Source organism: Cygnus olor, chromosome 19, assembly GCF_009769625.2.
Source record: "Cygnus olor isolate bCygOlo1 chromosome 19, bCygOlo1.pri.v2, whole genome shotgun sequence".
Lineage (NCBI taxonomy): Eukaryota > Metazoa > Chordata > Aves > Anseriformes > Anatidae > Cygnus > Cygnus olor.
This window is the reverse complement of record NC_049187.1, coordinates 3,711,256-3,736,717: the sequence shown is the minus strand read 5'-3', so window position 1 is coordinate 3,736,717 and position 25,462 is coordinate 3,711,256. Positions and strand designations below refer to the sequence as shown.

Sequence of the window (25,462 nt, the reverse complement as noted above, 5' to 3'; positions counted from 1 at the left end):
CTCCCTCCAGCATCCTGGAGGGTGTCTCGGGAGGTCCAGCAGGGACTTGGGCAGAGCCCTGCTGGGACACGCCGGCCCTGGGAGCGGAGATGTGGCCGCAGAGCCGCGTGTCCTTGGGGAGATGTGTCTCTGCCCATCTGCGCAGCCCTTAATGTCCCACGGGGCCCGCAGGCTGGGAGGAGACTGCGGTAGATAAGTATGATGTACACGGAGTCACAAACATACTTATCCCCGTCCTGTTTCCCAGGCAGCTCAGCAGTGAAAAGCACAGCTTGTTCCAAGTACCCCCCTTCGTATTTATTCTGGTTACGCAGCCAGGCAGCTTCCTGCCCCCGTGCCTCCTGCTGCGGCGTGCCGAGGCCGTGCTGCTGCTTCCAGGGCTGCCTCTCAGGGCCCTGTCCTCTCGCCTCGCAGCGCCGTGCTGCCAGGCCCTTTGCTGCCGCATCCCCTGGCTACAAAGCCTCGTGCCTCTCCGCTTCCCCTCGCCCCTGCTTCCCACTGTACCGGTGCCTGCGAGGATGCTGCCCGTGTCCGTGAGGCCCGGCGAGCCTCGGAGCTGAGGGCTCGGGGCTGTGGGACGTCGGGGAAGGACACGGTGCACTGGGAGGTGGAGGGAACCTTCTCCAGGCTGGGCCAGGCCTCCCCGGGGCACTTCTCCGATGTCCCCTGTGGGCATTTTGCTGCTTGGCAGCCGTGGGCCAGGCTCAGCAGCTGTCTGCTGCCGGCACCCTGCCTGTGACAGCAGGCGCAGGGTCCGGGGGCTCCTGAACTTTTATTACTATGTACGGCGTTCTGCTTGCACGGAAAATTGATTTTCTTTTTTAAGCACGAAGTATAGTGGTTTTATAACCTTTCTGCAGCTTGGCAGAGGCCATTTATAACCTGCCTTCATCGCTACCTGAACAAGCTCCGGTCTAACTCATCTTCAAGAAATTCCATAATGCATTTTTAATTGCGAGCTGTTCCTCAGCAAGATTTATTTATTTTTTCAAGGACTGGTCTTTTTGTTGTTGTTTGTGTGCGCGCATGTTTGGCGAAAAGGGATAAATAACGGGAAGGGAACAGAAGAGGGCTTTAGTCTGGGTGACAATTTATTGATGGCGTTTGCTGCCTGCTGGCTTTTATCTTTTGGGACAAGGAAAGCCAGCTGGGAAACTAAAATTAAAACCCAGAAGCAGATCCTTCTTTCTGTGAATCAGCACACTTCTTTCAACTGATGGAAAACGTTCCGAGTAGTCGGGGTTGTGCTCCTGTCCTTCCCGGTCCTTCCCCCACCCCAGACCAGTCCTCGCCACAGCTGCGTTATCCCATGGGAGGCAGCGAGGTAATTTTGGAGATGGTGCAGAGGCCACATTCGCTGGCTGGTGGGTATCAGCCACTGCCGTTCCCAAGCACTTAGGTGTTTTTTTGGGTTGCACAGGACTCCTCTGTGTCCCAGAGGAGCAGACAGTGAATGCAGGGGGTTTCTCCAGCACACTGCAGAGCAGGTCACCAGGCTTACCCCAGGCTGGCTCAAGCTTCGTCCCGAGCCAGACAAAGGCAAGTCCAGCTGTGTAACTTCGCTGCCAGAGGGGCTCCGTCCTTCTCCAGAGTGAGGATGGGGATGCGGTTCTTCCCCATCCTCGACCCCTCTGGCTCTTGGGTGGGTTGTGGGCAACCACACAGCTGTGGCCCCAGGGCCCGTGGGGACCCATGGTGACCTCGCCGTGTGCCCTCCTGTTGCAGTGCCCCGAGGACCTCCGCCCCATGAAGGACGGCACCGGCTGTTACGACTACTCCAAAGGCATCGACTGCTCGGATGGCTTCAACGGCGGCTGCGAGCAGCTCTGTCTGCAGCAGACCCTCCCTCTGCCCCACGACCCCTCGTCCAGCACCATCTTCATGTTCTGCGGGTGAGTCCCCTGCCACGCTCCCGTTTCTCCCATTCCCAGCTAAATAACCCCGTTCCCTTCCCCACCATCACCCACCATCACCCACCATCATCCTGTGCCTCCCGTCCCCACACCATCACGTCTCGCAGGCGAGCTGGGTGCCTAGCAGAGGGGCTCTTTGTGAAGCTGGCTTGCAGCAGGCACTTGGTTCGCCTACAGAAAAAAGCAAACACAAGTGCAAGAAGCTGGGTGAGCAGATGCACCCTCCTCATCTCCCCCACTGGGACCATGATGGTACGGTTCGATCTGTGACTCACCACGAATGTACCCCGAAATTGTACGTGGTGTGTTGGAGGGGGAAGGTGGAGGACTTGTTTTCTTTAAAAACTACTTCCCCCCACCCCTTGTGACTCTCTTAAAATAGAGCTTCATCCCTGATTTTGGCCGGGATCCTATAATCCTACACGGTTTAGCATTTGCTCTCAGGAAAATCTCCCCGGCTGCGGCGTGCCCTGGGAGGCGTGCGGTGATTGTTGGCTGCAGAAGCCGCCATCCGCCGCCTGCACCAGCCTCGTGCTGCCTCGTGCCATTACTTCGCAGGAACCTCCCTCGGGGGAAGGATTAGGGGGAAGGAGGGCAGCAGGAGCCCGTCTGGGGAGGAACTGCCCCCGAGATGGTGCAGAAGCACGGAGGGGAGCGGGCGGGCATGCAGCTCCGAGGGGCGCCCGCCAGGTCCCAGCGCTGCAGGTGCAGCACAGAGCTCCCGCAGCGGTCCCCAGGGAGGAGCTGCCCATGTCAGAAAGCTGCTCGCTTTCTTTTCTCCGGTATTTTTTTCTTCCTCTGTGTTATTGTTTAGCAGCACAGAGAGGCTGAGTCACCGAGAGAGTGACGCTCTCAGACGCTGCCTCCACCGTGCCTGCGAGGGGGTTGGAAATCCATATGGGCACAGCAATCTCTGTGGAGAGGGTCGGGAAGCCTGGGGACGTTGTGTGGTCTCCATCTGAGCCCGCACCAGGCATCAGCAGCAGGGTTGGGATTCCAGACGTCCGACTGAGAGGACAGAGAGTTTTTCCCTTGCTTTTTGTATAATCCCTTCTCAAGGCAGAGCTGCACGGGGGGAACAGGCAGAAGCACAACAGACAGGCGGGAGTTCCACTTGCAGTGGCAAATAGTGGTGGAGGGATGGGAGGGGGGCACAAGCCCAGGCAGCCGTGGGATTGAGGTTATCACAGCACTGCCACCGCAGAGGAAGGGACAGGCAGGGGACATGGAAGTTCCTCATTGACTGGGAGCTGCAGTGCCAAGGGAAAGGCAGAAGAAGGGGAGGAGAAGGAGGGGAGCAGCATGAGCCAACACAGACGCTGCCACTGATCTCTTTGGTGTCTGTAGCTGAATCACATCCCTGCTGCCTGCCTCAGTTTCCCTCTCTGTACGTGGAAGACAAGTGTCTGCCTTGCCCACAAAGTGCTTGAAAGCAGGACCGAGGAACAAAAGAGCAGCCGTGCTGGAGCTGCTTCCTTGCAGGAGGGCAGTGATGTGACAGAAACGGGGAAGCAACTCCGGATTTCGCTTTGCTCTTGCCCGAGGAACATCAGAGCCTGCACCACAGCAGCATCAGGGCTGGGGCTGCCTGTAAGGACGGAGCAGATGAAGTGTGGTGGGCTCAGCTCTGCTCTGCGGCATGGGGGCGATTCCCAGGCACAAGGCTGCAGGCATTATGGGGTTGCCCTCCTGCCTCTGGGGAAGCCACTGTGGCTGTCAATGGTCCCTGAGGCTGTCTGCGGGGCTGGAGCGCTGTGCTGGCTGTCCAGGAGTAGCCAGGATTAATGCCCAGCCCAGCACTCGCACGCTGCAGCTCTCCCCAGCGTTGGCTCAGCACAGGACTGCTGGAGCTGGTTGTGTTTTAGTGTCCTCGGAAAGCCTGGGCCCCTGCAGAGCACAGCACCAAGCGGCACCATGGTGTCCCTGGCTGGGCTCAGCGCCCTGTCCCCCTGCTCATCCCACAGGGTTAGGGTTGGGGTTAGGGTTAGGGTTGTTAGGGTTAAGGTCCCTCTGACATGGCTCGTGGTGCTCACAGGTGCGTGGAGGAGTACAAGCTGGCCCCCGATGGCAAGTCCTGCCTCATGCTGTCGGACATCTGCGAAGGCCCCAAGTGCCTGAAGTCGGACGCCAAATTCAACGACACGCTCTTCGGGGAGATGCTGCACGGCTACAACAACAGGAGCCAGCACGTCAACCAGGGCCAGGTGTTCCAGATGACGTTCAGGTATGGCCCAGCTCCGCTCCTAGTTTCGGGCACGTCGGGGTGGGCAGACGGGACCAGCTCCAGCAGTGCAGAGACAGCAGCGCTGACACATTCCCTGCCAGACACGTGGGGAGGACAGCAGGGGGACACCAAGCCCGTGTGGGGTTTCTACTCGTTCATCCTTCCTGCAGGCAGCAGCGTAGGGCTCTCCTGTGGGGCTGGTGTCTGTCTCTGGCTGAGTGTCTAATTGTCTTTGATTGGCTTTTCCCTGCCTCGTTGTCCCGTCTCTTCCTGAACGCTGCTGTCTTCCATCTCCACATCTTGCCATGAGTTCCGCCGTTCGATCACCTGTAGCATGAAAAAGAATTTTCCTTTGAATGTTTTCAACCTGTGCGAGCAAATTTTATTCCGTGCCCGAGTCATAGCACCGGGAGAAGCTGTGGCTGTGGATAATAAGAAATAGCGTTAGCAGAGTGAGGTGGCTAAATCTGACACAAGCCCAGGCAGCAGCACATCGCGGGGCGTTCGCAGGCTGCGTCCTGGATGCGTCGGGAGAGCGGAGGGGGGAGAGCGGCTCTGAGCTGCCCATGGCTTTGCCTCTTGGTGCTCACAGAGCAGAGCTTGCTTAATCACTGAATGTAGGGCTGGAGAATTAGCTGATTTATCTGTTTTTCGTCAGCTCTACTGAATGCAGCCACATTTTGTTCGGGTGCAAACCAAGGCGGGCCTATGAATTTCATAGCACCTGTGCTGATGGGTGTCAGGAGAGGCCCCAGCGAGGACCCTTACCCCAAATTCCACCCAGGCACAACTCTTTCTTGCACAGCACCTGCAATGCACAGAGGTTTTTTTTTTTTTTCCCTTTTCAGGCACTGAGACCTCACTGCTGTGCTTTTATCTGAGTTGCGGGTGCCCATCAACTCTGGCCACGCTGGTTTTCTGGGTCTCTTTTTCCCCAGCAGAGTGTGAAAGTCTTCCTAGCTATGAATTCACACTGAACTCTGTCCTTTTGCTCTGGGGATGGCAGATGAATTACGGGCTCCACCAGCACAAAGGCATGCAGAAAGCAGCAGCCAGCAGAGTGCTCGGAGCCAACAGATCCACAGCCTTTGCTGGAAGTGAGAATTGACAGCATGCAAAGGCAATTTTTTCCAGTAGGCTCCTCTCTGCCTTCTCTCCCTCCCATGCTGCAAGCATCTGTGGTCCTTCCGAGCGGAGCCAGGGCTGCAGAGCTGACATTTTCCATGAGCTGGGAGGTTGAGCACGTCCGAGGGCTCCCCAAACTCCCACCATGTAGCTTGATGGTGATGGGGGCTCTGCCAGAGAGGGGCTGTGCGGTGGGAGCCGGGTCCTCAGCATGGCGAACGGGGCTTTTGTTGCCTGGCATCATCTCGGGGCTGCTGCTGGCTGTAACAGATGTGGAGGCAGGAGAAAACAGCTCTGAACCACGAGCAACCTGCAAAATGACCCCAGAAGAGCAGGCTGGAGGGGGATGGCTCCAGCAGTGCCGGGTGGCGACGAGAAGGGCTCCCCGCGTCCTCCCCACAGCCCCGTGTGCCGGAGGGTTCGGCGGCAGGAGCACCATTACATCATCTGCTAACAAGGGAAGAGAAGGAGGTTAATGGAGAAGAAATTATTAACTAAAAGATGTAATTTGCCTCTGATTTTCATAGATATTCAAGAACCTCTCTGAGCATTAAGACACCAGCTGTTAGAGAAGCCCTTAATTTGGTGCATTTGAAACATAGCAGGAAGCTGCCTAATACCAGGGATTAAAAGCCTGTTTCTGCAAAGTAGGAGCAAGAACCTGCTATCAGAACAAGGGGCTGAGTATTTTAGAGGGATTTATAACCACTGGGATCCTTTAGCTATGCAGATGTGACAGTCCCTTGAATGGTGTCTGCTTCCCATGTTGCCGCATCTTCAGTGTCTTTAATAAATAGGATATTCTCGATCCGCCAGGCATGCCAGCATGGGGCTGGGAGGAAGCCTTTGTGCTGCTAACAGCGGTGTCTCTCACACGCTGTCCTGGGCAACGCCTAGCAGTTACAGCAGTATTTCCATCCCATCGGGGCTGGGTGGGCCTTTTCTCACCCAACAGCCTGCAGTGCTGATGACCCCTGATGGCCGCAGCATGGGGATGGGGCTGGCGGAGCACCGGTGGCTTTATTTTGCCCAGCTGGCTCCAAAGGATGGGTTTGGCACCTTTAGGACACAGCAGGTATGGTGCTTGGTGAGGCTGTGAAGTGGGGGGGGCACTCAGATTTGTCTGTTCCTGCTGGTGTGTGCTGTAGGTGCCCCGTACCGACGCACCGTGGTGTGACACACCGTGCTGGGACCTGCAGTCCGTCCCTGCCCGCCTGTCCCTTTGTGCTGGTGCCAAGCAGCTCTGCCTACAGCTTTCTGGGTACTGAGGTGGCTTGGTAGCTGTTAATTAGCCCTGTGGTGGTTGCGTTGCTCAGCCGACCTGCTGGAGAAGCCAGTGTCAAGGTTTCTTCTTGGAGGAGTCCTCCATACTGCTGCTGCTGTTGCTGTTTTCTTGCAAGCACGTAGAACAAAGCTATTCCCCCTCGGTACCTTCTCCTGGGACAACCAGGCTGCCCTGGGGTGGGGACGGGAGCTCCTGCCCCTGCCTGGGGACAGCTGTGCGGGGCGGCGGGGAAGGGGATCTGCTGCACGGATCCGCCCGCACAGCCTTGCCTCTCGGTGCCTTGGCTCTGACGCCTCCAGCACCTCCCTCCCCTGCTCGGGGCTTTATTTCAGGTCGTGGATGCTGACTGCACGGGGGGCTGCCAGCAGCACCTTCGGTGCGGCGATGGAGCAGGAGCCGTGCCCCATTACCGCCGCTCGCCCCTTCCCCTGGAGCTCTCCTGTTCGGCTCCGCGCTCATGCAGAGCCGCCCGCTTTTACTGGGTGCCGCTTTTTTTTTTTTCTTAATTCTCTTTGGCAAAGTGCCCTGAAATATTAATAACTAAATGGGATCGGAGCTGATCTATTCCAGTCACACCTCTGGGTTTAGCCGGGAGGCTCAGCACTGGATCCAGCTTGCTAAAGACTAGATTAGAGCTATTTTCCCCCACTGCCTCGCGGTGGGGCAGAGCCCAGGCTCCACGGTGCCCAAATCAGCGGGGGATTATTTTCCAAATGGGTTGTTTGTTAGTTCCTTATCTGTTTTGTGCCATCTCTTTGCCATGAGGGAATAGAGATTTTTTGTTTAAGTGCTGTTTGCGGTTTCAGCCTGTTGCTTTTATGCCGTTAATATGTAGAAAACCCAAATTACTACCCGTGGAGCCAGCTTTACTCGATAGCTTATTACCGCACGGCGCATGGGATGCCCGAGCCCACGCGACTCACGCGGCAGAGCCCTCCTGGGGCCTCTCGCTGCAGCTCTCCCTGCAAAACGGGGGAGCCCAAGCCCCCACCCCAAGCAGGGATGCAGTGAAGACAGGGGCTTTCTGGGTGTTGGGGAAATAAGTGGCCGAAACGGCTGCAGGGAGGAGCAGGGTGCGTGGCTGGTGGCTGAGCGGGGAGAGGGTTTGTGTCCGTGCTCCGTTGCTACTTGGTGCTCGGTGCAAGACAAAAAAAAAAAGCTGAGCTCCAAGTGTTTTCACATCTCCATAGCCAGGGAGGCCGGCCCTGGAGGATGCAGAGCTGCTGTGCTGTGCTGTGCCAAGCCGTGCCATGCTAAGCACCCTCCTGCAGCTCCATCCCTCTGCCAATCAGTCCTTGTAGCCTCCCAGAGCCCTGCCTGGAGCACAGGGCTGCTGCTTCCCCGCTTTGGGGAAGAGAAAGCATGGACCTGTGTCCTACCACAGAACATCCCGAGCTGGAAGGGACCCAAGGGGCTTGCGGGGGGCGCTGAGCCGGGTGCTGCGGGGTAAGGGGCGCCTGCACCCGAGCGCTGCAGGCAGGCAGCCGGCGGTGCTGCCGAGCGCTGCTGACGCTGTCAGGCGGCGCGCCGGGTCGCTGAACCGAACTGGGGAATTGTCATAATATTGATGGGGAGTTTGGCAAGTTAATTTTAAATCTGTCACTCCTTCCCCTCGCCGCTTCTCAGCCCTTAATAAACCAGCACCGCGACGGCGGGGCGTGCTGACAGCTCAGAGCTGGGCTATGGGTCCCCCCCTTGCGCCCCGCTGCCCGCCCAGCACCCAGTGCCCCCCCGTGCCCCATCCGCGGGTGCTGTGGGACCAGGGTGGGTGCTGGGTGGGCACAGTGGCACAGCCAGGCAGGGGCTTTGCTGGTGCCAGCCCCGGCCAGGCCGTCCCGCTGCCCCTGCAGCATCACTAACGGTAAGTCTCTAACTAGTTAAATTAATACTATTGATTTTTTTCCCCCTCCAAGTGCAGAAGTTATAATTGTGCTGTTTATTATTCCTGTGCCAGCGAGCTCTGCGCCAGCCAGTACCCAAACGCCTTGTTTACCTATTACCCTTCAGGCCGGGATAACGGATAGATCTCTTTTCCAGTGGCTGCCTTCCATTTCATTCCTCTTTTTATTATTTGTTGCTGCAATTCTATTACCTGTTCACAACTCTGAAGCCTCAGCCATGCTGGTTGGAAGCAATGATGGCTTTTCAAGCCAGGCTAATGCCTCGGGCCCCGGTCCTAAGGAGCAGAACCACGCTGTGCCAGCCGGAGCGGGTAAGGGGGCTTTAGGGTTTTAGCAGCTTTGCGGGGCTGTGGTGGGACGCAGGGCTCTGGTCTTTCCCCCACTGCCCGCTCCCAGCTGCCTGCAGAGCTGCGGTGCCTGGTGCAGGAGCATCCCTGCTTGTCACACACGGTGGCATTGCCACCCCTGTTGGGTTGTCACCGAACCGTTTTTCCTCCCTCCCATGTTTTCCTGCTCTCAGCCTCTCGGGGACATCCTGGCTGCTTTCTCGTGTCTGTCCATCCCTTTTCAGAGCGTGTAATGGTTGCACATAGGCACACGCCACGTGTTCTGAGTGCACCCGCGCCGGCCAGGCTAAGCATTGAGATTTTGTCAAGTCCAGGATATAAATGACTAATGCAATTAGCACAGCACCCCGTCAGTTAGCTTACTATTGCATCCTGCGTGCAGCAGCCCTGCTCCATTTCAAAGTTAGCATCCCACAGAGAAGGAGAACAGATTGTGCTGCTTTGAGCTGCTATTTCCAGCAGCCTGCAGCCGCGTGCCTTTGCACTGTATTGTTAGCATTTCTCCATTCTTGTAGCAAAACAAAAGCAGAACGATATCCTAAAGACAACGCGGGGGTCTGGGCAGAAAAGATGGTTTAAAAAATACCGATAGAGATGGTGGTGGTAGATGTATTTTCAGTACAGGAGGTTTTCAGGTTTGTTCTGTACCCGGTGCAGATAGGACTGGAGGAACAGGACAGCTCATCGCGGTGAGCATGGGCACGGCCGTCACAGCCTCCTCCTGCTGTCACGTCCCTGCTCCGGATGTGCCCCTGGGCTGCTCCGTTTCCTTTCAGCCTGTGCCAGCAGCGGGTCAGCCCAGCGCAGGGTCCAGCTTGAGCCCGTGCTTGGGCCGGCAGCGGAGCCGCTGCTCCCACCCCGCGCCCCTGCTCCGCGCTCCCCCCGGCCCTGGCAGCGCGTTCGTGTCTGCGCAGCTGTTTGTATTCTCTGCAGCTGATGAAAATATTCATTATCTTGTTAGCTGCCGCGGCGCAGGAAGTTCGGATTTGCATTTCCACAGCTAATCACGCAGCACAAACAGAGCCTGGCACCCAGCAGCAGTAATTGGGCAGAGCCGCGCGGCACCCACGCGGGGAGCCTCCCCTCTGCCGTGCCCCTGGGAGCAGCACCGGGGCCTCTGACAGCTCCGGGAGCAGGAGGAGGAGGAAGGCAGCAGGTGTAGGGCTGGGGTTGTACGTGTTGGTGGGGTGGGCGGTGGTGAGGGTGAGCATGGGCAGGGTGACCCAGACTCGGAAGGGAGAGCAGGTGGGAGGGTCGTGGCCACCAGCACGTGGGGCTGGGGACTTCCTGTGGGGATCCGTGGATGCTGGGCCCTTGGGGGGGCTGGTCTGGCACCTCTGGGGACAGCCCTGTTCCCCCGTGCAGCTGCTGGGCCAATGTGATGGGGTTAAGTGAGGTGTTCAGAGCCCGTGCTGTGCAAAAAGTTCGTGGCCACAGCCTGCTCACGAGCCCCGAGGGAGGAAAAGATCCAAGATTGGAGAGAAGGGGAACAAGCCCATACAGCGGGGAAACAAACACGGGGCACTGCTGCCCTCCGGGGCCTGGCAGCAGCACGGTGATGAGCTCTGTCCCCTCCCTGTCACCGCTGCCTCCCCAGTGCTGGCACCACCAAGCCCGGCTTCGCCTTCCTGAGCGCCGGAGCACCCGGGAGGTCCCGCGCACGGGGCCGCGGGGAGCAGTCCTCGGGACGGACTCGCTGACCCGTTCGGCTTCCCCATCCCTGACTTTTATAGTGCTAATTATAGCCGGTGTTATTGCGCAGTTAATCTGTGTTATTAAAAGATGTGGTGGAAATTGGTTTTATAATAATAACAGCTCAGATTGATAAAGTACCGTGCGTCCCAGGGGGTCCTCGCCAGCTTTATGGCCTCAGAGCGGTGCGCAGGCTTGCGGAGGGGAATTGCTTCTCCCTTTCCCCTGCTCCAGCACAGGGCGCAGCCCCTCCTGGGCACGGGGCAGGGAGCAGCGAGGGCTCTGCACCCACCTGGGACAGCTGAAAGCAAGGGTTGTGTCCAGCTGGAAAGAGGGAAGGGACTGGGTTGGGAGGCTTTGAGGCAGCGACCTGCAACCATCCAGCTTTGAGGTGTGATAGCTGGGGTTCCCAGCATGCTGCAAGTGCCTCCTTGGCGGCCACCAGCAGCACGAGCTGTGGTTTTGTGCTCTGCAAAACTCGTCTCAGAGCAGGCTTCTGCTTGCACCATGGACACTGCTCTGCGGTACCTTGGGGACCGGGCTGGTGCCAGCTCATCACTGCTCTTCCTCGGTAGTGCCAGAGCTCGTCACCGAAGCTTCGCCCTCTGGGGACTGAATCAGCTTGACACTGCCTTAGCCGTGCGAGTTCTTGCTCCAGGCAATGCAGTCGGGAGCAGGCGCCAGCACGGGGGTACCTGAGCGCTGCACGGCCTCGCCAGCTGCCGAGCCGTACCGCTGCTAGCAGCAGGTCTTGGGCGCAGCCCTCGGTGCAGTAGGAAATCATGTCTTGTCTCTTCCCCATCCTAAGGAATCTCCCCACAGATAGAGGATTTGCCATTCCTTGTGTTTCTCTTGGCTGTGTAAACCCGAAGGCAGGTGGGCAGCAGGGACCCAGCACCGCCCGCCTTCCTCCCTTGCCTCCGGCGATGCTCGTGCGTGCGCGCAGAGTCTCCCACGGGCTGTTGGGCTCGATAACAATTTCCTTGCGATGGAGGCTCCGGGCATTTGTGCCAGCTCATTTCCCCCAGCGCAGGCTGAAGGAGCCGTGTGGCTGACGGAGCGCCAGGTGCATGCAGAGCAGCAGAAAGCGGAGCCTCCGTGCTGCTGCCCCAGCTTTTGGGGACCGCGCCGCTCGCCAGCTGCAGCTTTACCAGAGGGCAGCAGGCGAACATCTGGAAGGTGTGATGGCACTGTCACTTGTCGTTAGGCGGCCCCGCAGCCTACGTGCAATGGCACACAGCTCTGCAGGGAGCTGGGAGGAGGGAAGCAAAGCGAAAGATGCTCCTGGAGCCCAGCGCAGGGCTTCGTTCTCCCCTGGGAGGTCGAGGGGGGTAAGGTGGCTGCAGGTGCCCTCACCCCGCCCCAACGCGATACACACGTCGTTTCATGGCTTCCTTAATTAACTTCACACGGAGAAACCTCCCTTTGCAGATGCGGTAGCAAATTTCAGCTAATTAACCATATGGTCTCGGCTGCCTGGCGGAGCAGGGGAGATGTCACTTACGGCCGCGTCCTGCGCCCTGCCCTGCCTGGGGGTTGCCCTCACCTTCCCCCCGCATCACTGGAGCCCCCCAGGCTCTGATGGGGCACCCCACAGGGATGCGCACCCATGGGACCCCCCCAGCATGGTCCAGCCCCACACGTGGAGGCTGGCACAGCTGGAACCTGCGCCGGCACATGGCAGGCGCTGCACGGAGGGGATGCGGGTGCGATAGCGGCGTTGAAATGCCTTTGTCAGGGTGCTGCCAGCATATGAAATGTGCAGTGATATTACAGCCCTGCCACCGCCTGTGGCTGTTTTTCCTCTGCTTCTAATGACTAATAGAGAGAAGACAAAACAATTTCTATTAGTTTCTCCCACGCCGCAGTGGGTTTCTTATTTTCCAAACCTCATTAGGGTTTGTAATACCGCAGCAGTAGTCGAGAGCAGTCCGAGTCACCCTAGGGCGAAGGAAGAGCCGAGGAGATATGATGTGTTGCCCAGCCTCAGCACTGCTCCTGGCTCGCTTCCAGGGTCTCCTCTGATTCCTTTCCAAACTCCGACGCCTTATCTCCATCTTAAAGGTTAATGATGACGCTTAGGAGAAAAAAACGCTTAAGATCCCCAATTGTTAAGAGAACGGATGCCTGTGCTGGGCAGAGAGCTGGGTCTGCGTCTACGTCGGGAAGGCGAATGCTGTTTGAAAGGCAGTGCTTGTGCTTCCCAGCGGGCTGTAGGAGTGTGGGGCCGCCTGGCAGAGCTGCTGGGCAAGGGGCTGCCGGGGGTGTGTGTGGAGAGGCCACGGGCTTCGGGTGGCTGTTTCTGGCAGCTGTGCCCAAATCCCGCAGGGGTCGGCCACACGTCGGGCACCAGCCTCGCGCCGGTTCCTTGGGAAGTCCCAGCATGCAGCCCTGGCTCCTCTGAAGTCAGTGGGAGTTTTGTTATTTGTTGCCTCATTACAAATAAGCCTAATGAAACTGGCAGGCATGGAGCTGCTTGAGCAACGCTCTGGAAATGATTGCAAACAGCACCCAAAACCAGCCGCGGGAGGGGACCCGCAGCCTTGGCTCGGCTCAGCGCCCAGCTCGTGGTGCAGAGAGGAGCCCGGCCCGGCTCAGAGCTGCTCGGACACAGAAACCCATCCCGGCTCGCTCCACGGGGGCTCCCTGAGCTGCCCCAGGACGTCCGTCTGTCCGTCTGCATGGCACCTTCCCACCCAACTTGTTACAAAGCTGGAACTCGCTGAGCTGATGGAAGCCGACAGGGTCAGCCCCGGCGGCTGTCAGCGATGCTGATCTAATGGGGGAAGGCACCTCGAGCAGCAGCGACACGGAGCAAGACACGGATCCTCCTGGCAGGCACTAAGCAGCTCCAGCCCTTTGCAAACGGGCTGATGCCTCGTTAGCCACACCAGTTGTTGGACATCTCCAGGACCTTCCCGTCGAGCAAGGGTGGCACGAAACCGATGTGGCCTGGCCCTGGCACCGGCTGCAGGCAGCGGTGGAGCTGCTGCTGGGCAGAGCAACAGGCAAGCAAGGTCCAGGTCTCCGCTCTCTTCCCTTTCTCCAGCCAGGGATGAGTCCACTTTTCATCTCCACCTTCTCACTCATACACTTATTTTTTTCTTGGACTTTTCTTGAAACCTCTTGCAGGAAATCACCTCTGAGCATAGGTTAAGCATCAAAAATTTCAGTCCCAAAGGAAATAATCTGTATATTTGCAAAGTTGTGAAAAATAAGAGCTTTTGCATGGAATTCCTCTTGCAGCCCTGACTCCGTAATGAAGGCATAAATCCAGCTTTGTATACCTGAGCCCTGCCTGCTCCATAGGCACGAGGCGTTGCTGTGGGAACCGCAACTTTCCGAATTTGTTTCCACTCCGCTCTCTGTTTCAGCACATTCCCAACAGGCACTCCAGAGGTAGAAAGATCCACAGCCTACCGCAGGATCTCCCCCACAGGACAGGCGGTTTAGTGGAATAAATAAATAGCTGCATAATGGGGAGAGAAGGGAAAGGGGAGAGTGGGTGGAGGGGGGGGATAACAGGGCGGGTGTAAGGAGGTGTTGGTTGCTGGTGGAGGTGCTGGTGCTGCCCTGCGTGGCGGGCTCTGGGGCTGTGCACAGGGGATTTGCGGTTTTGGAAGCGGAGCTGCTGCTGGGTGCAGGGGCAGAGCCGGGGAGCTCGGCTGCGTGCTGGGTGCTGCCAGGTGTGCTCCTGCTGCGCCTCCCGGGCAGGGGGACAGGCACTGGGTGGCTTTCTCTTGCCTTTCCCCTGGAGCTGAGGGTAATGTGAGTGTCTGGCCAATTTTGCATCTTCAGTTTTGTTGTTTCTGCTGGTCAGACCATGTGCTGTTGGCAAACCTCTTGCAGCAGCACGTCACCCTCACCTGCCACCCCCAGGCTGGCCATGATGCAGAGGGGGATCTCCTGTCCCATCACTTCCTGATTCCCCAGCTCCCTTCCCCCAGCAGATTCCTGCATGTTTCCTTGAGAAACAGCTTCAGGAGAGGATGTATTCAGGTCTTGAAGTCCATGTCGAGATGTCCTTTGCCGGCTGTCACCATCATCGTGCTGTGTCCAGGTCCCCTTGTGCCCACCCTCAGTCCCTGCCAGTCTCTGTCCCCAGAGGATTTCAGGGCTGGTCTGGGGGCTCAGTCCGAGGGGACGCTCCAAGGCAGGGCACGGCACCGAGCCCCAAGCGCACGGCACGTGCCAGACGTCGTGCCCTAGGACGAGGAGCACGGTTCGTGCCCACCATCAGCTGAGGATGCTCTGCGGCCCCAGCGCTGAGGTGATTTACGTCCCTGGAACACCTCAATTTAAATGCTAATTCTCCCTGATCTGAGGGGTGAAGCAGCTGGTGATTATTGTCAGGCCGTTTACTGCTGGAGCAGCGCACACCGGGGAGGTGGCAGGGAGGGATGGCAGTGCAGGGACAGGTCTTCTCCACGGTGCCAGCACCGAGCAGCCGATGGAGGGCTGGGGACAACGGCTGTGGCCGTGCTGTGCCACCCCATGAGTCTGTCCTCGCTCCCCCAGCCCCGCCTGGCCATGCACTGCCGCAAGCGCCACGGTGAGCACCAAAAGTTTGGGAGCTGGAGGGGACCCCAGGACCTGGCAAAACCTCCTCGGTCTCCTCTGCATCCCTCCTCATCACACAGCAGGGGACCTGCTAGCGTTAATGACATTTGGAGTAAATTTGGCTACTTGGCAAGGTTCGTGTTCAGCCCTTATAATTCACCCGTGCCTGAGGTCAGGGAGACATGTGGGGACATCTGCGGTGTGCTTGCTTTTCCCAAAGTGGCTGTGGAAACAGGACACCCTCGTTTCTGTCTCCCAGTGACTCTAGATGATATTTTTTGCAAATTCAAGTAAAAAAGAAGGAGCTATTTCTGAACATCCCCACCGCAAGCTGGGCTCTTGTGAACTTACAGCCACCCCAACAAAAAAAACTTCACTGAAGGGAATTTGGGTCAAAAGCTGGCATTAAGCAACCTCAGATCCATTGTCCCCAAGCCACTGCAGGTCAGAAAGAGGCAAGATTAATAAATTATTCTTGCTGGGGAAGGCGTCCTGGCTGGCTTACATAGCAGAGCTCTGCAGAAAGCGCAATCCTCGCATAGTCACTTTGCTGAGCATAACCACCCTGGATGATAATGTGATTAACATTTGTAGCTGTGCCGGCTCAGATAAGGGTAATTAAATCTCACGCTTCAGGGCATCAGCTAATCACTTGCGGGGTCATTTTTTATTTTTTTTTACCCCTTCATGAATGTATTTGCCCGGCTGCCGCGATGTGCTGTGAGCATCCGCTGCCAGCTGCGGGCAGAGGCAGAAGCTGGGCTCTGGCTTTCACGTGGCTGCTGCGGGACGTGGTGGCTGTGGCCCCATCCAGGACACCCAGGGTGCTCTGGCTGCTCCCAAATATCTGTGTCAGCACCGCCTGCTCCCCAGGGCACCTTTTGCTCCGGGACCCCATGGGATGCCACCGCTCCTGCTGGAGGTTCCCCACCCGCTGCGTGGTGCGGTGGTAGCACTGCAGGGACGCAGCCCCACGCTCTGCCTCTCCGTGGATTTATTGCGTGACCTTGGGGTGTTATTTAAGGTCAGAAGTCCCCCAGAATCTGTACTGCTTGTATCAAGTTTCTAAAGGGCAGGAGGACATTGGCATGGTGAGCTTTTGCTGCCTGAGCTCTGCCCTCAGTCCTCTGATGTTTTTCAGCATCGAGACCCATTTATCTGGCAGTCCACTCACCCCGAGGCGGGGAAGTGCTCCGGTCTAGCTACTGGGGGGGGATTGGGGAAAGAAGGGAGAAACATTTCCTTCTGCATTGACTCAGTGTCTGTAAAGCACCCCAGGAGCCTTGCATATCCCTCTGGGTGTGCTGGGAAGCAGGAGTTAACTCAGCGTGCATCGCTTGCAGGTAGCGGCATGCTGTCTGCCAGCTGCGCGAGAGGCAGGGGGGTGCCGGAGGGCAGGGAAAGAGGCAGGGGAGGATGTTGCAGGGCTATCAGCTGCTGAAAGTTTGCTGTTTCTTCCCCTGATACCACTGTTACAAACTTGGCCCCATGGCTGGTAGGAACCACAAGGTGCCTCTTGCAAACCACGGGGGTGCCCGAGCCCCTCAGGTGCTCCCACACCCGCACGGAGGTGCCGGGGCTGTTGCATTCCCCCTGCTTCCTCCGCCCCTCACCTGTGTTTCTGCTCAGAGCCAGGAGCCTGCTGCCTTTGCTCAGTGCTTCCAACGAGCGCAAAAGCCTGGCAGAAACTCTTTTTTGTGCGTTGATGGTGACCGGTGCTGAGCCGCAGGGTTATTAATAAGGAGAGGAGGAAGAGGAGCTGCAGCCCTCTGCCGGCTGCGGGTTCACAGCACACTGCCCGGCACGCCGTGGCTGGGAGCAGTGATTTTGGTGTCCCTGCTCTCAGCCTTCCCCAGCACAGCGCAGGTTTGCAAGGCGGCCCCATCCCAGCAGCTCGGCGATGCTGGTGCCCACGCACCGCTGCGGTCAGCCCCGGGGCGCGCCCACGGGGGTGGCACGGAGCAGGATGCGTGCGGCTGGCGGTGGGAAGGGAACGGCGCTGAGCTGCTCCCCGAGAGGTGCGGGTTTGGCGTGGGGGAGGGAGGAGGTGCAGGAAGGGCTCGGTAGCAAACACGTGCCATTGCACTGCTCCTGCTTCGGACACCGCTGCGGGCGTGTGCACGCACCCGTCTGTGCGCACAGGCCCTCCTTGGCTTGGCCCTTGTTTTTCCCCAACCTTTTGGCTGCCGAGCAGTTAAAGCAAGCGGCACCACAGCCGGCAGCTCTGCAGAGCAGGGCTTTTTGGTAAATACCTTTCTGTAGAGGCGTCAGCGGAGACCAGCAGCCGTGCATACAGATCGCCCCTGCACCTCACTCCTCCGGCTGCTTCCCTTGTCTGCACAGGCCCCGGACCTGTCCCCACCACCTCCTTTGTCACCCGACGTGGGCCTCAGTGTCCCCAGCGTCCCCATCCTCACCGTGCACCCCATCCTGGCCCCCTCGCAGGCAGGATACAGAGCCAGGCACACCCCTGGTGCTCTCATCCCCCGGTGCAGGGCATGGGGCTGGCCCCTGTCCCATCGGGACGGTCCCCGTGCCCCGGGTGGCAGCGGGTCTCGGTGCTGGGTGAGCCACATCCTGCATTTCGCACCTTGCCTTGCCTGGTAGCTCTGGGGCAAAGCAGCGGAGATGCCGACATGCCCACGTGCTCCTTCCCACGTTCCCTAACGATTTCCCTGATGTTGCAGCTCGTGCCCACAAGCACCCAGCCAGCCCCGGGCTGCGGGCTGGCAGTAATTGCAGTCACCCATTTGCAGTGCTAAGGCAGCAAAAGGCTTAGAACAGCAAATCACCGCCCCGTCGCTGGGGATCCCGCCTGTGATCAGTGGGAGATTTGTGAGCCTGCGTGTGAGCGAGAAGTTTTTCCCCGCAGACAAATAAAACACTTTTTCTCTGGCAGAGTCTAAAGCGAAGCTCCTGAGATGCGGTCAGGTGCCGGAGGCTTTGAGACGCGGTGCAGGGAGCATCCCCGGGGCTGGCTGCAGGGAGCTGCAGCCCCCTGCTCTCCCCCCGCCATCCTTACACCTTGCACCAGCCGCATCCTGAGCCCGGAGCAGAGGCAGGGACCCGGGGAGGTGCTGCAGCAGCATCTCATCACGCTGACACCCTTGGAGGTGGCCGTGTCCCTGCTCAGGAGATGCTCATGGGATGATGGAGCATTTCTGGCTGCGTGGGGACGAGCTGCAGGAGGGGGGAAAATGGGGCGGGTGGGGGCAAGCTGCGGGAATGGGGGAAAATGGTGTGGGTAAGGGCAAAATTCAGAGCTGGTCGGGGGAAATCTGCCCGGAGAAATGCAGCCAGGTCAGGCGATGCCAGCCTGAGGGCTGCAGCCTCCCGCAGCTCCCAGGGCTGACCTGGTTTTGCAGGAACCTCCCCTTTTCAGCTCAGAAACCCTTTTGTTGTGGCTCCAGGAGGACGCGCAGCCTCCTGGCCTATATTTTGGCTCAGAGATCAATATTGAACACCCCCCTTCGTGCTCCCGGCGCAGGCGTGGGGCATTTTGCTTGCTGGTTTGTCTCCCAGCCCCGTCTGCTCACCGTTTCAAATAATTTCTCCGGCATCATTGTTCTAGAAACAATTCATTAGGGGCCTATTATACAATGTTATACCTGCCAAGGTTAGAAAAGATCCCATACACGTGGTGAAATTGCAGCGTGAGCTGCACGCTTCAGCTTTTTCTGGCATTTGTCTGTAAATGTGCATTTTTCTCCCCGCTCACCCCGGGGCAGAGCTATGCCCGTGGCACTCCTTGGTGACGTCCCCAGCCTGGCAAGAAGCTGCACGTGGTGGGAAGCGGGCAAATTAGGGCTGTAGGATACTTTTCTCTCCCCTTGATGCTGCCTGCCAGCCCTACCGTGGCACGCTTTGAAAATCCAGGCCAGAAGCAGCAGACGGGTCCCCAGGCTGGCAGTGTTTCTGCTGGAAAGCAGAGAGACAACGGAGCCGCAGCCCCGGGGAGCTCATTAAGCATCACCCAGGCTGCTTGAAGATGGGGCAGAGAAAAAAATAAAACAACGCATCCCTTGCCAGGTCTGCTCCCAGGAACCCACCTGGAGACGTCCCCGGCTGGCCCCGGAGCAGCTCAGCCCCGCCACCCAGCCTCAGCCCGCGTCCGTGCTTTGCAGTTGTGTTTTTGTCTCTGCAGGGAGAACAACTTCATCAAGGACTTCCCGCAGCTGGCCGACGGCCTCCTGGTCATCCCGCTGCCCGTGGAGGAGCAGTGCCGCGGCGTCCTCTCCGAGCCCCTGCCCGACCTCCAGCTCCTCACCGGTACGGGCACCCTGGGTGCATCGGCACTCCCGGCATCTCGGGGGCCGTCACAGCACCAGTCCTGCCTGCAGAAATAGCACGTGGGCTCTGCGAGCCTGCCCCGGGCGGGCAAAACAGCCAAAAATACGGGGTCTGAACGCCGGCTGTTCCTTTGCAGGAGACATCAAGTACGACGAGGCAATGGGCTACCCCATGGTGCAGCACTGGCGCGTCCGGAGCAACCTGTACCGGGTGAAGCTCAGCTCCATCACCCTCTCTGCAGGTGAGGTTTCTGCCAGCATGGAGATGGCACGTCTGCACGGGCTTCTCATGCAAAGCATCTCACTGGTGTTTTCCATCTCCAGGCTCTGCTCAGGCAGTAACTAATGCTCCCGGTGCTGCTGCAGAGGCAGGCAGAGAGATTTAGAAATACAGAATCATTTGCACTGGAAAAAACCTTCACAATCACCAAGTCATCAGCCTGACCTACCGAGTCCCATCCCTAAACCATGTCCCTAAGTGCCACGTCCATGTGTCTCTTAAATACCTCCGGGGATGGGGACGTCCCTGTGCAGCAGGTTTTGTTGCTTGCACGAGCTCCTGATTACAGGGGGGAAACTGAGGCAGGGAGCGGTGCCACTTGGTTGGGCAGAGGTTGGAGTCGGAGCCAGGACAAGCTGGTGAGCAGCACGATGGGAGGGATTCGTGTGATGCACAGTGTGTGCATGGATGCACGTGTGTATGACAAGCAGCAAATTTGTGAAAAGTGTGGTTTCAGAAGGACCCAGGCTGTAGATGCAGGTCATATAACACAGGCAGCGTCAGGTGAAGAAGGGGCATGTGGGATGATCCTGCAAATGCCAAAACATTTCACTTTCACATTTTTATAACTACACATTTTGGTTCAGAAACGCTGAAATGTTTTGTTGTGACCTGAAATGTTTTGCCTTTTCATTTCAAAACAGCATTTTTTATTTAAAAATCAACCTGTTTTTGAAGGGAAAAAAACAGAAAGAAATAGAAAAAGATTTAGCAGAGAGCAGCCACACAGCCCCAGAATGAAGCAACCTGCTTGGAGCTGAACAAAATCTTTGGGGTCAGCCCCGAATTAATTCTTCCTGCTTTTTCCTTCCACCAACCTTCTCCTTCGATCAGCCAGCCGGCCAGCCAGGCAGATAACCCCATTTGGGTGACAGATGTGACGTATTTTCTTGCAGTGTGTTTTCAGTGTCACCAACAAAACAAAGCGATGATATTGGCCCACTCCAGCCGGCGTCACAGCGCGGTGACTCCGTGATCTGTGCTCCCTGCAGCGCAGTGAGGGTGCACAGCACCGTCCCTGACAGCAGCCCCAGCCACCTGCACAGGTTCTGCAGGACGCTGCTCGAAGCATCGCCCAACCTGCCTTGGTGCAGAGCGGCCAGAGCCCGGCCCCATGTGTCCCCCTAGGCTGTCCCCAGCTTTTGTAACCACAGCCAGGGGTTGTGCAGGGGATTTACGCAGGGGATGGTCTGTGGTGCCATCTGTAATCAATTCATCCTTGCACCAAGACATGGCTGGCTGTGGTTGCTGCAAAGCAAAGGCCCAGCACGTCCTGTGGGGAATGCACTGCCCAACGTCCCCGCTTCCTGCAGGACGGCCTGGGATTGTGGAGGGTCCATGCTTGTGTGTGCACACATGCGTTCACATGTGCATCCTTGGAAATTTGCTTGAGAATTCTCTCAGGGAGAGGGATCACTGAGGGATGGCAGGGCCGCAGCACGGGGTAAGCAGCAGGTTGTGGATTGCAAGAGCAGAGGCAAAAAAGAGAGGCAAGGGGGGTGAACCGCGCTTTGCGCCCCCGCAGGGGTCTGTGCGTCCCCTGGGGCTGCGGCTGCCTGCCCTGCCTGGCCCACCTGCCCACAGCGTGCTTCGCTCCCACAGGCTTCGCAAACATCCTGAAGATCCTGACCAAGGACAGCAGCCGGGAGGAGCTGCTCTCCTTCATCCAGCAGTTCGGCTCCCACTACATCGCGGAGGCGCTGTACGGCTCCGAGTTCAGCTGCACCATCCACTTCCCCAGCAAGAAGGTGCAGCAGCAGCTCTGGCTCCAGTACCAGAAAGGTGAGGAGTAAAACTAAACGCCGGTTGTTTTTATTCCTATTTTCTGTCAGTCAGCCCCTATCCCTTGTCCCTACCCTCGCTGTCTGGTTCCCAGCCCTGCTGCCGTGCCCCAAGCCTGGGGTGCTCCGGGTGGGTTTATGGAGATGGGACGTAATTGAGCTGTCGCAGAATGGCTTCGTTTTATTGCTTGTGACAATGACGGTCTTTAAGGAAGTGTATTAAATCAATAGCAGACTCATTGTGCTACACTATAAATAACGAGACACATCATTAAACAGGGCAATAAACTTCAGGACTTTGAAGTAATACAATTAGGTTATGTTTATAAAAACTCCCTTATCGCCGTCGCCTTCCATTTGCCAATTCATCTCCCTCCTCTGGGGAGCTCGGGATATTCCCTTGGCCCGACATCTTTCTGTTGGAAATGTCTGCGGTGTTTCTGGCGGGGTTAGGGCACGTTGCGGGACTCGGGAGGCCGTGAAGGCGCTTCCATCCTGCCCCGTGTGCGCTGCCGACAGCGGCTCCTCCACTGCCGTCGGCAGAGGCGCCCGCCAGCCCCCGCTGCCCCTTCCCCTTCGCCTCCATCTTCCCAGCACAGCTATTCCTGTAGGCATGTGTGTAACACCCCTCACTCATTTATTTGGGTTTTAAGTTGTGATAAATGAAGTTTGCCACAGCGCTGCCCCTGTTTAACAGGAGGAAGCGGTGCGGAGGTGAGTTGTGTGCGTACACGCGGTGTTACGAGGCGTTCAGACACCAATCTCCTGCGAGCCCTTTGTGGATGTGTCTGTGGGGTGCAGGCCTGGAGCAGCTCCCGGTCCCAACCCCGGGGGTGACGGGATCGATGAGGGCCGCCCGTTCTGTGCCCACATCCTCCGGCACCGCCGCTGCTCTGTGGTGCTGGGGCCACGCCGTGACCGGTGGTGCCACCCAGCCCTGCTGCGAGATGTCCCCAGTTCCTCAGCCCCCGCAGCCGGATCCCTGGCTCTGGTGAGGGTCCTGGATCCCTGAGGTCCCACGGGGATTTTGTACATCACACACAGCCAGAAGCGTTTTATTTCTGGCTGTGCTGCGTTATTTGGGCACTAGGTGCTGGCTCCCACCCTATTCTTGGTGCGTGGCTCCATCATAGAGCAGGGTTTGGCAGCTGGCAGGCTTGGTGAGGTTGAGGTAGGTTGGTTGGTGCTGCTGAGGAACAAGAACCGTAATGAGCGCTTGGATGGCCTGAAATGCTCCTGGAAACAGGTTGAGGATGCTCAGGGCTCTTGTGGCTGCCGGGGAGGCCGGCTCCGTGGGTAGAGGAGGGCACCGTGGGGAGCCCAGGGCTCTCTCCTGGAGAAACCACCGTGAAGAGGCAGAGCTTGCGTTTGTGATAGACAGATTTTATTCCCAGCATCTCCGCTGATTTACCCTCATTTTAGCAGTGACATGAGGAGGACCTGAACAAATAGCCCCAGCTAGACAGCTCCGGATGCCTTCTCGACTTGGAAACAGCTCTGGCCCGGCAGACTCCCTGCGGCTCCTTCCAGAAGCGCTCCGAGTGCACGCATGCATCATCCCCAATAAACACAGCAGCAGGGCCAGGATAACCGCGGTTTGTTAGCAAGCAAAGCAGACCAGGAGAGGGGGAGACGAGCATGTCCGCAGCATCGCGCAGAATTATTTTAACATTTTAATCAACTCTGTGGCTGCCAGGGCAGCCAGGGATGTGGGTCAGCGCCTGCGCATTGATCCCCGCAGCCAAACGGAGGAGAAAGTGATGTAGCTCCCGTGGGGGCTGCTGGAAAGTTTGTTCCCCCTTTGGGGTGAGCATGCTGCAGGCACACCAGCGTTTGCAGGCAGCTCTAGCCATAGAAATGCAAAATGAGCTGTTTTGCTGGTGGACACGGTGTGCTGGGGGGCAGAGCTGGTGCTGAGGACAGGAGCAACCTTCCCCGTCGGCCCCAGGGCAGCAGGAGCAGGGGACAGGAAGGGCAGAGCCAGACAGATGATTTATGGGGATTGTTGGGAGGCAGGAGCCGCAGGCGGTGGCGGAGCCGCCTGCCCCAGTCCCAAGGGTGTGCAGGAACAAATCCTACAAATGAGAGGCAGCGAGGCCGGGCTGCTGCCCATGTAATGCAGCTGCTGGGTGCCCATGCTGCTCCCCTTCCTGAGCACACACAGACGCTTCCCCAGGCTCCCCCGAGGAACTGAGTGAGCAAACCAACCTGAACCCAAATTTTATCTCATGCAGAACGATTAAAATCCCATTTTTAGTGCCTGCTTGCTCAGGCTCTGTGCAGCCAAGCCACACTTTAACTCGGAGGGGCCCCCGGGTGGGGGACCTTGAGATCGACCTGGGCACCGATCTGTGCCACAGGAGCCCGCCTCAGTTTCCTCCACCACCAAAGGCAGCATTTAACACCGACGGCACTTCATTAAGTTCCCACCAACTGTGTGAACGTCTTAATTTGGTGGCTGGGGCCAACGTGACAACCCAGGCCGCCTCCTGTTGCATTTAAGACAGGGCTGGGTTTGCCTGGAATGGGGTTAAGCGGCTTCGCAGCATGCCCGGTGGTGCTGCAGCCGGGGTTTGTGGCTCACGCAGGGGTGCCTTGGCTGTGGCCGAGCAGTGCCTGCACAGTGTCAGGGCACTGTGTGCCCCACTGGGCCCCGCAGTGAGCAGGCTGGGGCTGGGCGAGAGGCTGGGAGAGGACACAGCCAAGATCGGTGACCCAAAGTGGCCGCACCGTACAACATCATGCTCAGGAGGTTGGGATCAGTGCACTGCAGAGACACCGTCCCGAAACACGCAGGAGGAAGGGGAGGGATCCCTCCACCAGCAAATAAAGCTGCCAGGGGTGCTTCATCCACCAACAGGGATGTATTGGCTCCCTGGCCCCCGGCTCTGGCTGGATGAGGAGGAGAGCTTGGCTAGGAAAGGGAAGAGCGGCTCTACAGCAACCGCTGACAGCCCCGGTGGGATTCTCCCAGCGCTGTTCTAGCTCGCTCGTTCCCACCGCGCTCCACAAAATGCAGAACAAATGTCTGAGTGCTCTGGCACTTAGAGAAAATGGAGACATTATCAGTGGTAACGCGGAGGGTCTCGTCTTGTCAAGCATTTGAGTGACAACTCTTTCCCTTTGTGCTGTGATGACTGGCAGAGCCTCAGCGTGGGAGACTTCTGTTCTCCAGCTGGGAAGAGCTGGGAGAAGAAACGCCGTGCCCATGGCTCGCTGCTGGGATCACCGAGGAGCTGGGAGAGGGGCTGGAGGAGCAGGGAGCGGTGTCCTCGTGCTCAGGATGTGCAGGGCACAGGTGGAGATGCAGAGGTTCTCAGTACCCAACTCTTGCGTTGCTGCAGTGCTTTAGGTCCTCAGTGCGTGAACTCTTCTTCCCGCGTGTCCTGCGAGCAGCAAATCTCTCGAGTGTCCTTGGCTGGGGCTCCCTGGCCCCGCTGGGCACTCAGCACGCTGGGTTTTAGAAGTGGCTGAGGCAGGTCTGAAAGATGTTCGCTCTCAGGATCTGATCTTTTATTAAAAGAGGCTGTGCTCTGGCAGGTCCTACCACGTTCGCTAAGGCTTTCTGACAATCCATCTGCCCATTACTTGCTTTTCTTCTCTTGGATCGTGTGTCATTGGTTGCATTTACCCTTAAGAGGTTACAGTTTTCTTGCATTTTTGTCAACTGAGCAATTAGACAAAGATCTTCATAAAATATAAGCCATAGGATGCAGCCTAGAGGTCTGCTAAAAGGGCAGTCCATATTCTTCAGAGTAGGGTCTGTGGATCCCCTGTCCTTGCAAGGTCTAATTCCTCTCCCTTCAGGTCTGGCTTTGCCGTAATATGATTAAGATGGAACTAGTCCATGGGAATCTTAAGTTCTCAATTCCTAGACGCAATCAGGTGCATTAAGAAAGCGCTAGGGCAAGCTCTGCATCTATTAGAGGCACTAACAGCTTTCCCTCATACCTGCTTGTCAGAAGTAACGTGTAGGGAACTTCCCTCTCCTTCAGATCTGCTCCTATAAACAACCGCTCTATTACCTTCGTAACGCTCTCACCGCTTGTGGTTTATATCCTTATA

The 25,462-nt window shown here is 57.8% G+C and overlaps 1 protein-coding gene across 8 annotated transcripts in view; it reads left to right on the top strand.

The window, feature by feature from the left end:
• ASTN2 (astrotactin 2) overlaps positions 1–25,462 on the top strand; it is a 363,384-nt gene that overhangs the window by 218,894 nt on the left and 119,028 nt on the right. For all 8 annotated transcript variants that reach the window (XM_040531095.1, XM_040531093.1, XM_040531092.1 and 5 more), the window contains 5 exons: positions 1,726–1,892; positions 3,949–4,137; positions 19,192–19,316; positions 19,474–19,578; positions 21,219–21,398. In XM_040531095.1, the coding sequence (XP_040387029.1) occupies positions 1,726–1,892; positions 3,949–4,137; positions 19,192–19,316; positions 19,474–19,578; positions 21,219–21,398 (766 nt within the window). The remainder of the gene's footprint in view (positions 1–1,725; positions 1,893–3,948; positions 4,138–19,191; positions 19,317–19,473; positions 19,579–21,218; positions 21,399–25,462) is intronic.